Source organism: Ambystoma mexicanum, chromosome 2p (genome assembly GCF_040938575.1).
Source record: "Ambystoma mexicanum isolate Mex_15411 chromosome 2p, UKY_AmexF1_1, whole genome shotgun sequence".
Taxonomy (NCBI): Eukaryota; Metazoa; Chordata; class Amphibia; order Caudata; family Ambystomatidae; genus Ambystoma; species Ambystoma mexicanum.
The window spans coordinates 1,262,026,143-1,262,038,158 of NC_090923.1; the positions used below are offsets into that span (position 1 = coordinate 1,262,026,143).

General features: G+C 46.7%; 1 protein-coding gene across 1 annotated transcript; it reads left to right on the plus strand.

Annotated features, from left to right (window-relative positions):
• Positions 1-10,850: 10,850 nt before the first annotated feature.
• On the plus strand, positions 10,851-11,769 carry LOC138566041 (coiled-coil domain-containing protein 27-like). The gene has a single exon (XM_069643087.1). The coding sequence runs from the start codon at positions 10,942-10,944 to the stop codon at positions 11,725-11,727; it is 786 nt and encodes a 261-aa protein (XP_069499188.1). The 5' UTR covers positions 10,851-10,941; the 3' UTR covers positions 11,728-11,769.
• The last annotated feature ends 247 nt before the right edge of the window (positions 11,770-12,016 follow it).

The following is a 12,016-nucleotide window of genomic DNA, read 5'->3' on the forward strand; positions in this document are numbered from 1 at the left end:
CTGCATACTTTGGTGAGATATGGGACCCCACAGACTCACAGAGAGGGAGAGGGAGGGGAATGGCTAGGGAGATGTTAATAAGAGAAGGGTATACCCACCTCCCAGCCACACAGATTATGGAATTACAAGCAGCAGCACCAATGGCCGAAAAGGAAATATGGGTAAAAAGAGGATGTACAATGTCACCAACCGACGCACTATGGCGCCAGAGTGGTACTGGGAAAGTTGTAATACCATTGGCACTTTTAAATACCGCCCTGAGCCAATTACATCACCCAGCCCATACAGGCAAGGAAATAATTGCAGCACAAATTAGAGATGATTGGTTCTGTCCCGAGTTAAATTCTCATGTTTCAAATTTTATCAGCAATTGTCTCACATGCCAACAATTTACGGCCGGTCATACCCTAAAAGTGATAAGAGGTACCATACCCCGGCCAGAAGGACCCTTTCGGCACCTCCACATTGACTATGTTGATATGATCAACATATGTCAAGGTAATAGATACATGATTGTAGTAGTATGCCCATTTTCTAGGTGGATTGAAGCAGGGCCCTGTTCACACCCAGATGCATTTAGAGCAGCCAAATTCATAGTAAGGGAGGTCTTCCCCAGGTGGGGAGTGTGCGAAGTATTAAGATCAGATAATGGCCCACATTTCGCAAACGAAATGTTCCAACATATCACAGCCCTGCTGAGCATAAAGCACAAGTTTGCATGTGCATATCACCCACAGGCTAACGGCGTATGTGAACGCCTAAATGGCTTATTGAAGGAGGCAATTGCAAAGATACAACAAACAACAAAGAAAAGTTGGTTGTATTGCCTTCCGTTGGCATTGTTCGAGCTGAGGAACAGGCCAGGGTCCGACCACCACCTCACCCCACACGAGGTGGTTACTGGACGTCAAATGCGCCTTCCTCTAACGCCAACGTCAAGGGCATTCACTGACCACGAAAGTTCAGCGAGTATACTAGGTGATGAAATGTATCAATATGTGTCATCTTTGATTACTAGTGTTGTGTTTGTGTCTCAACAGCTCGAGCGCACGCGGGGCGGGTCCACCAGAGATAAAGAAGAAGGCACCAGTACAGAATTAGAAAAAGAGAACTTGTGCAAACTTGCCAAAGGTGACCACGTGCTACTTCGCAATTTCAATAGAAGGTGGAACGACAAAAGGTTCACCGGTCCACATCTGGTAGAAGACGTATCAACAAGAGCAGTAAAACTAAAGGATAAGCGTGCTTGGAACCACCTACATGATGTAAAGATATACAAACTGCAGACCCGCCCCAGCGCCAACGACAGGTCCATTGGAACAACAGCAACAACATCCCTGACAGCGGAAGGAAGTTCTACCACAGACAACGACCCAATTGTTCCCTTACCTTCTCACTACCCAGACACCCCAGAGACAATAACTGACGAAGAAAGGGGTGATCACTACACTGCCCACCCCATGGTCACACGTTCAAAGAGTAAAAATAATTACGCCATCCCCCCCCCAGGACAGTTGTAACATAAACTAAAAGACATTGGTCGCACAAATACACATGTAAACACGTGAATGTTCTCTTTTTCTCTCGCACATACAGGAACTGCGTATTATTGTATTATTAAGTAGAAAGCTAACTAACAAAGTCCACTGTCCAGGCGTAGATGGTACTCCCAGACGATAACTACCCAGAAGAATTGTCACACCAATTTGTATACGAAATAAAAAGGCCAACATACCTAAAAAGAAGAAGGGTACGTGTTTACTACACAGCCTTCCTCCTGGCCATAGAATATTACATGCCCCACCTCCGCCCATACTTGCCGGTCTTAAGAGACCAATCACTTAGAGTAGCATGGGAGCAGCTCTTCGCCTGGGCACTGAATGACTATTTGATAGGGAGAGCTTAAACAAAACAAAACTAACATTTAAAACGAGCATTTCTGAGAATTTTTAGGCGGGCAACTTTAACGTCGCAAGAATAAGCTGCCAGGACTGCAGCAAGGTAAGAGCAAAATGCCGGTGAGATTAGCAATTGTAATAAAAATAATAGGGATTTTGATAATCACCGGATTTTTGGCTGCTTCTGTATGGCAGTATAGCTGTGCTATCAATTTTGTTGCTGTACCCAAACCTAATATACCCCCGTTCCTTGCTGCAACAGGTGTTACGTCAGGTGGTAGTAGTAACATTGCACCAAAGAAAAATAGAGTTAAACGCAGCACATACTCAGACAATAAAGGTATTGATAATTATGTACAAGATTCAGCACACGTCACAAACAATATATGGTACCAACACATGACCCGCATTGGTAAGCAGACAACTGAGGATAGCTGCTACGTCTGCTCATTAATACCATACGCCATGAGTGCTTCACGAACATTTGTTGCCACAGAAATAAATGAGAAGATAGCACAGTGCATAATATACTTGGCACTGTTCCAGACGAAAGGAAGATTTCAAGGAACTGTAGTGCACATGACATGGAAAACACGAGACTCATACCCATATGAAAACAACTTCCTCAAGACCTACTTGAGTTATCACAAGACCAGTTTACATGCTGAAGCATTCAAATATATAACAAGTGGCCCTGCAAAGGGAGAAACACAGAAAGTAACACTGCAGTATCTACCATGTGATTGGTACGCCACTGAAATTCCGGGTAAACAAGGATGCTGGGAGAGGCCGCTACTGACGATAACAGGAAAGGTGTATCTGGATAACAGCTGGGAGATAGGAGTGATTGGCAGCAACATGGTAACAAAAGAAACTATCTCAACCATCGAGACACACAATCACCGTTGTTGGACGACGTGGATCAAGTATGTACCAATGCTCACATGGGTAGAAGAAGATGAAGACCCAATAACGATACTACCGTTGACTGCGCCTAAGGTATGTTACCAGCATAAAGGAGAGGTGGACGTAGGATATAACACCAATTGCGCAAGTGTGACGGAGTTACCTGAGGGGGGAGCAGGAACAGCAGTAATAATGGATCATTATTGGGCCTGTGGAGAAAAGGCATACCATACACTGCCTCCCCTGTGGAATGGTGTGTGCACAATGGTACACGTCAATGTACCATCACTAGTGGTACCTAAGAAGCACGTTGATGTGGCGAAATTTCCTAGAATGAATGAAGGGGATAAGAGAAGAAAGAGATCTGCACCACTCCAGGAGGAGCAAGGGAACAGGACCAACAGCAATGACACTGTCCTAAATAGAAGAAAAAGACAAGGAGAGCCGCTGACAGGAAATTACCTGTGGGGAAGGTCGGAAACGGCACTAACATCAATACCGCCAGAACACAGACTATTCAGCAGAGCAGCAATGTTCTTCTCCTCAATAATACACCCGGGATTACAGGCTTACGCAAACGCAAAATGGCTCCAAATAACTAGATGGGAACTAATGATGACCATCAATTCTACAGTAAATGGGTTCAACGCAATAAAAGAGGAGCTGCGAGCTGTAAGGATGGTAGCACTACAGAACAGATATGTGTTGGACCTTCTCACAGCAATGGAAGGAGGAGTTTGTGCAAAGATAGGACAATCATGCTGCACGTTCATACCTGCCAATGATGCTGACAATGGTACACTGACAGAAGCAGTTTCACAATTAGCTCAGATGCACTCCAAAATGACGGATGAAAGCAATGGTGTGAACAAGGATGAGAGCTGGTTTTCACTATTATGGTCATGGATGCCATCCTGGCTGTCAGATGGACTGAAAATAATAGTGGGCTGTACTATATTGGCTGGAGCTACCCTGATCATAATTAGATTTTGGAAGGCACGAAAGGCACGCACTACTGACGAATTGCTGGAAATGGTGGGAATGCACCCCTTGATGCCAGCAGATGACGGCCAGCATACAGGTGTAATTATACAGGAAAGGGAGAAGCTGCGCACCCAAATAATTACCAACCATCTAGACCCACCGTCAGTAAAGACCGAGAACCCAAGAAACCCCAGGAGCTACATAGGAAGATGGGTATACTGTACTCCTGGGGGTACCTGTGAATATATGTATTGGTCATTTGAAGATCATGTAAACCACTATGGACATCTCGGAGGAATAACTAAGATATGGCGAGTAAGAGGAGATAACGAGAAGGATATGTTTGTGGTCGACAAGTCGACCAGAGGGGGGACTGAAGTGGGAGAATGGAAAACCAGGCTCCCGTCCTTCACCTCTCGCGCTTGGCCTAGAGGGTCACGACCCAAACACCCGCCACGAGAAGAGTTTGCCCATTTACCAGACGACCAGATACCCTGGTACAGGAACATACGGATGTGTCCATCTGCCTGCCCAGCAGCCCGCACTGGCCATGCCGACACCTGCGGCACGGATCAACTAGACTAAAATCTACACGTCGTTAGAGATGCCATGACGACCTAGACAACGGGAAGCACATCTGTACAAATATACACACTGGACATTCCCACACCAACCTACACGAAGAATATACTCAGTGCTATGACGTAGGCGACAGGCATATTCACGGACGTGCATCTTTATTATTTTTATATAGGTTTTCAGAATGCAGAAACGCAAGACGCGTCATGAACTTTTACTAGCTTGCTCACGCTTCTCTTTGAAATCAGGTACAACGATGAGAAATATAATAAAGACAATACCGATTATGGAATTATATGCTCCTATAACTTAAAGCACCTGTGCACCAAACGGACAACTTATGCACCGGGCCAAAGTAGGCCTCAAACAAGAGCTCCCGTGGACATCAACAAGACAAGAGTCAGTTGCTGATCCTACAGAATGAGCTTGGCGAAGCAACCAGCCAAGGTCGCAATGTTGCAAAACCCACGTTCCAAGAGCAAATCATCAAAGGCACGATGTTGCAACCTCGCACTCCGCGCACCAACGTTAAAGTCACACCGACAAATTAAACCAGACGCACAGTAGAAAAACAATATTAATTGTGCAGAATTATGCCTCTTTCACGGTCCCTCCCCACGTGATCAAGCCGAACCTGACGAGATGCCAAACCCGGGAGAACAGAGGCGTCTGGATCCCTCGCTACGAGACACTGGCAGATACACTTGAAAGGTTCAATGGACATCTGCAACAGTGGGAACGGTACCCCATCTAGCTATGAATAAGTCCTCACATTGTCTGCATGTACCCATAGTGAAACATTGTTGCAATTTACAGGTACACCGAGAGCTGGGAACGACGGTGGTCCCAGGCTGGGAAGCTCACGGGTGCACCAATCAGAACATGGGGCTCTTATCACTGACGCCAGCACATTTAGCCAATCCTCAGGAGCCTTCATGTAACAATTTTCATGTATCTAATTGTAGGGACAACCCAGATATACCACCTGACTACACCTTGTCCACTAATATCTTTCTCTATATGTGTGCTATACTAACCCTACCACTCGAACACCCAATTAAGAGTGGCGATAGGTTTTTTGTTAACTTTCTGAAGTGACACAAGTAGCGCGTCATACTACAGTAAAAAGGGCCTGCGAGCCCCACAATTGAGTGTGTGTCAGGACGAACGCGTGCGCTCCTTGACCCATCCCTGCCGTTTTGTCTAATAAACAGCAGAGTCACCTTGCTCCTTGTGTGCGTCTCATACTCTATCTCATCTTATCTGGGATACACACGGGAGGAGTTGGGGCCTCCCTGCCTGGAGGTCTGCGGACGGTCCGGCCGACCCCGGCAGAATTTCCCCCCGACAGGACTGTAAAGGAAATACAATCCTTAGCAGGCACCCTTAATTTCGCATCCAAAATAATACCTCAAGGGAGGATATTTTCCAGAAGCCTGGAGTTCAAAATCAAATCACTCACCAAACCACACTTGCATATCCGGCTAGGTAGAGAGGTGAAACAGGACCTGGAAACATGGGGAAAATTGCTCAGAGATTTCAACGGGTCTTTACTTTGGCGAACGCCTTTAAATACCCGGTCAAACAGGGTCCTATACACCGACGCAGCTGGGAGCAAGGGGTTTGGAGCCATACTAGACTCCGAATGGGTGGCAGGACACTGGCCCAATTCATGGCAAGCAGCAGGGTGGACAAGAAACTCTACTAGAAATATTCCCCATCTGGCTAACATTACACATCTGGGGCAGGCGACTAGCGAACACGGAACTTTTGATCTCGTGTGATAACATGGCTGTAGTGGGCTCCATAAACAAAAAGTCTACGAAATGCCCTTTAGTACTAAAAGTATTACGAGCCATTACAATAGTCACACTACAAGGAAACATACTCAAAGTGAAGCACATTTCAGGGGCAGATGATAACATTGCTGATGCCTTATCTCGTTTCCAGTGGACAAGATTCCGAGAGCTAGCGCCGCACGCCCAAGAACAGATGACGCCAATACCAGCAGAATGCTGGGCAATAATAGGAAGACAAGAATAATGGCATCAACACCAACGCCAAAGAGCACAGGCCGGGATGCCCAACAAAAACCAGGCACCTCTAAAACGGGTGCCAACAACACATCGCCATCAACGCCAGCACCAGAGAGTGCAGGCCGGGATGACCAATACAAAGCAGGCACCTCTAAAATGGGTGCCAACAACACATTGGCATCAACGCCAGCACCAGCGAGTGCAGGCCGGGATGACCAATACAAAGCAGGCACCTCTAAAAGGGGTGCCAGCAACACATTGGCATCAACGCCAGCGCCAGAAATCCCAGGCCGGGGTGCCCACCAAGAATCAGGCACATCAACAACGGGTGCCAACAACCTCACAGGCTTCCTAACGGAGATGGCAGAGAGGGCGGTGGCAAGCACCACGGCAACACAGTACAGTAAGTTTTTGCAAACAGTATTTAAAGCCACAGGTGTAAACCACGTAGAACTAATAACGATTAAAGATATAGAAGTATTTTTAAAATGGGCTCGGGATCAAGGTTTCAAAAGGGATTGGGCTAAAAGACACCTGGTGGCAATTTCATACTTTACAAAAATACGGGGCGATTCAGACCCCACCCAGAACGCCCTCATCTCTTACGCAATGAAGGGATGGGGCAGATTAGAGGGTCCGCAAGTGGACAACCGCCGACCCCTTGATTTCAGCAAACTGGAACACATAGCAAGCCATTTGGAAGCCATGTGTTGGCACCCATACAAGATAATGTTATGTAAAACAGCATTTTTCCTAGCCTACTTCGGGGCTTTCCGGGTAGGAGAACTCATCGCTTCCAGCACCAAGGCCACAAACGGCCTGGGCGTCATGGAAATCAGGGTGAGACAGGAGAGTGTTAATATAGAAATGCAACAGTCGAAAACAGGTGCAAAAAGAACCATCAATATTTGTTGCATCGATGAAGCAACAAACTGCCCGGTGTGCATCACCAACCTCTATTACGCACAACGACCCAAAGTGGGGGGGAGTTTTTTAATCCACAAGGATGCATCGGCCCTAAGCCGCTACCAATTTAAAGGAGTGCTGATGAAAGCAATCAGCAGAGCAGGGTGGGATCCCAAACATTTCGGCACTCATTCCTTCAGGATAGGTGCCGCCACTGCAGCATGGCAAGGAGGTTTAGCACCGCGACTACTAAAAAACATAGGGGGATGGAAGTCAGACTGTTATAAAAGATATATCAGACCACAATCGATATAGCCATCCGCCCTAAAAATGTTCTCTTGCTTTTCCCTCCCTCCCACCACCACAGAAACAACAGGCGAATTGAGGACCACACTCCGATCAGCATGGATAGTTGGCCACTCATTCGTTTTCAGGACAGGCAGATGGGCAGAATAGACTAAAGAAGGGCCACCTTTCAGAAACACTGTTACTTCATGGTGGGGATACAGAAGCCTACGTTGGGCGGACGTCCACGAAACATAAGCGGAACTGGTGGCATACAGGGACCCACCAGAATTCCTTCCTGATCATCCATCTGGGGGCAACGACCTGGTCAACACAGCTAGATGCATCCTATACGAAGAAATCTGCTCCTCCCTAGCAGGCATTTCGCACAACTGGAGGGGTACCGAAATATGCTTCTCAGCCATCTTACCAAGAAAGAAATGGCTCGGGGCCAACTGCTACAAATCTATAGACATATCCAGAAGAAAACTGAACAGGACTATAGAGAGATTCTGTATGACAAGAGGACTGGGTTTCATAAAACACCCAGCCATTACACTAGGCAACCCAGACCTTTTTCTCCACGACGGCACCCATCTGTCCAGCCAGGGCATGGAGCATTTCTTTCGGGAAATCAATACAACACTTGCTCACAGGTGCTGTCTCTAGGGCATACTCTTGGGGGAACACGGTCAGCCGGCAACCTGCCCGTGTGTGGCGGCACGGGACCGAGGGGGTAACCTCAGGACCCGGTGCCCAAAAGTATGATACCATCATGATATGTGATATTGTTATTGTCATAACCCATATCTGTACAATAAAATCCTATGGCGGCCTTTTATTGCCAACACTTGAAACAAGTTGTGAGCCTATCATTACGGGTGAGGGTTTGGTGTTCGGCCATTACTAATGCATGCATATGGGTTCAGCAGTTATTGGCAGACACGGATAAGTGGGGCACTGGAGGGCCTTAGAACGTTTGTGAATAGATAACACCATGAAGGTACACAATCAGTGGTGGCTGGGTATTTCTTTAATTGGAAGGGCATATAGATTTCACCCGAACTTGTGCGAGCAAGGGAGCATAAAAGGAAGCAGCAATCAAACAAGAGATGTATGTGTAAAGGGGTGCATCCTGTGCATTTTCTAAGAATAATATGTTAAAATTATGCACTTTACAGCATGCTTGTTGTGAAAGATTGGATACAAAGTCAACAAATGTCTAATCATCTTTGTAGGGGAGCACAGGAAAATAGATGCCAAGTCACTTCCAGTTCACAGGAGCATTTGCCAACAGATTTTCATGATGCCTTTGCCTGCAATATATGCCAGTATTCTGTCAGTCCCCAATACGTCTAGTATTGCTAATGTAAGAAAACAGGTACTTGCTATGAGCCAGTATTCTCAACGAAGAACACACTCTTCTTCACAATACTAGAAATGCCATAAGAAAATATGCCCATGCTGACTGCTCCTGTATCCATATGTAAGCACAGACTCATGTTTGCTCTTCTCATAATGATAGTAATGTCACTGTAAGTTATCACAACTATACAGAGCGTGTCAATATCATTTAAGAACAAACTCCTTTAATTCCACTTTGAGAAAACATATCCATGTTGGCTGTGAAGTATATTCCAGTATCCCTATGTAAAAACACAATCTTGATTAATTGGCCCATAACGCTAGTAATACAAAATAAGAAAACATACCCATGATGGTTGTACAAATATATACCAGTATGCTTGGTAAAGAAAGACTCCTATTTGCTTAGCCCACAATGGGCATGATGCCACTGGAAGAAAACACTTCCATTCTGGCCGTGCCTGTAAGGCTTACCTGTGGGGCCCTGCAGGAGTGCCTGGTCCGGACTGTGGGTGTGTGCTGCGGGATTCAATGGTGCTGCTGGTCCAAACCACTCCTTCCCCCACCATGCACTGTTAGACTGTATGCCCAGCGGATGGTGAGGTAGGGAGCTAATTGGTCTAGGAACTGCTGGCTGGATTGCTAGAATGATTCTGGATTATCCCTCTGGGTGGTGGACCCTAAGACAGACACACAACACGGATCATCAGCCTCTGCCTTGCTGCGGTCTCATAAAGCCCCTGTGGTGAGCAATCCCAACCACAACCTTGTATCCCCTGCTCACCGTGGTAACACCATGAAGACAAAGTCTCTCCAGTTCCTTCACTGGGATCAGTGGCCCAGACCTGCTGTAGCGCACTTGGGTGCTTTTGGAGTCTTTCGGGAAGCCAATCAGCCACCAGCAATGTTCATGCAAAGTCTCAAGTTAACCACCTCTCTCTGTTGATTGTGCTTGTTTAACAAGTAAAGGCTGATGTCCAGAAAAGCGTTGTACAGCACACGTTTAAAACGGGAGTTCAATCCACTATGTAATGTCTCTCTCTTCTTTCCTTTAGGATGGAGTTGCCACCACGTTTAATCCGTGTCCCCCGGCGGCCTATTATGAGTTCCTGACGTGTCCTGAAGGCAACTCTCAGCAAGTATGGTTGCGGTGGGAAGGGCCGAGGGATAGCTCAGTCTTTTGCTCCTGTTTGCAGATACCGCAGAAAAGCCGCACCGAGTCCTTCGAGTTGTTGCAGACTGCTGAAGAGGATCACCAATGCTGCAGAGCCGCGCTGACTTTCTTGTGGCGAGCTGCAATGCTGGATGTTGCAGAAGCGGTAAGGCTGACAAGCAAGTCCACCGCACGTGGAGTTTGAAGCAGGAGGCAAGGGGAACGCTGCCTGAGAGCATCCAAGAAAAAAGCTAAGCACTGGGTGTGGCCCGGGGCGTGGCTTATATAGCCCTGGGCTGCACCCAGCACCACTAGACCACCATGAATAGTGTTGTGTGAAGAAAAAACTGGGGCCATTTTACTTTTCACCTGATGGCTGAATCCGGGAGCCATCTTGGGAGTGGCGCTGAGCCATATCAACAGTTATTAAATACTTCTGGCGCCAGCTGGCAACCCTGCAGGTCCAGGTCCCACATGTGGTGACCAGAGGGGTTTGGTTTGAAATCGTGACAGTGCCACTATGTACCAATATTCTTAGATATGCACACATGCCTGGAGACGAGGAGCGCAGGGACCCTGCTTCGGTATTGACGTCTTCAGACAAAAATCTACACCTCAAGATCTCAGGGAACTAGGGGGTGACCTAAGCCTCAGACTAGGCCAAGATCTTACGCTGCTTGACGGGGAGGCAGAGCTCCAACTGGAAGGTGGTTCTCAATCCTTGGAGGAGTAGGAAGTTTCAGTTTTTCAGTCCAGTGAAGAGAATTTGGAGACTCAAAGTCCCACCTCAAGGGCAAGCAGCGCCGGCTCTGGTGACACAGACAGTGGCATGAATGGCAAAGGAACACAAACCGAGAAGGATGAAGTGCTAGTCGAGCTAGGAAACCTACAAATCGAGAACCAAAAACTGGCAATAGAATTGGATAAACTGAAGAGGGACTACGAACTATGCACGGGTTTCTCATCCTCCCTGCAAAGACAGTTTGCATCACAAGAATCTCAACTTCGGAAAACAGAGTCAGACCTCAGCAAATTACAAAAAGAGTTTAAGGAGAGAGGCAGCATGCAGCTGCAAGCCAGGTCTGCCAAGTTTTCCAACCTGCAGGACGAACGGAAACATAAAGAAATGTTGGCGGCCATGGAGAAAGAGAATTGCAGTCTCCAACAGTTTGTTACAGAGTTGACCTCAGAACTGGAACTGAGGAACAGCATCATTGGCGGGCAGAAGAGTGACATTCAGAAAGTCCAGACCGAGGAGGCCTCCAGTCTTGACCAACTGAAGAAAGCACTGAATGACAAAAATGAGGCTCAGAGCAAAATCAACGCCTTAGAACTTTCAGAGTCGCAATTGAAAGTGGCACTGAAAGCCACCAACTCAAAGTTTCAAAGATTCCGCAGTAAAATACTACAAGCAAAACCACTGCAGGTTGAACTTTCTGACACCGAAATACTGGAAGCTATGCAGAAAACTATTACAGACCGAGCCAAATTCCATCAGCAGCTGATAAAGAAAGGAGGGAAAATGCCTTCGCTTGGCTTGGAAGAGATACCACCACCAGTTACATTTGTGAGCTCCAAGATGTCGACTATGAAAAGGAAAAGCACATCGCAATAGGATTCGTAACTGCCAATTTAGGGTAGAGGTGGGCCAAGGGGATAACCATCCTGAGACCGGGAAGAGAAGCTTGATGCACCAAGACTCCACAATGATTAAATGGCACGCATTCAAAGTACTGTTTGCGTCCTAAAATTTAAAAAAACAAAAACAAAAAAAATATGCACACATGCTTATTTGCTTTGCCCATAATGCCAGTAATGATACCGAAAGAAAACATTTCTATGCTGACTGCACCCATATATGGTCAGTATCCCTAAATATGAGATGAACAGGCTAATTTTTGCTT

Coding starts and splice junctions, on each gene's coding strand:
- LOC138566041 (XM_069643087.1), top strand. CDS start 10,942: ATGAATGGCAAAGGAACACAAACCGAGAAGGATGAAGTGCTAGTCGAG.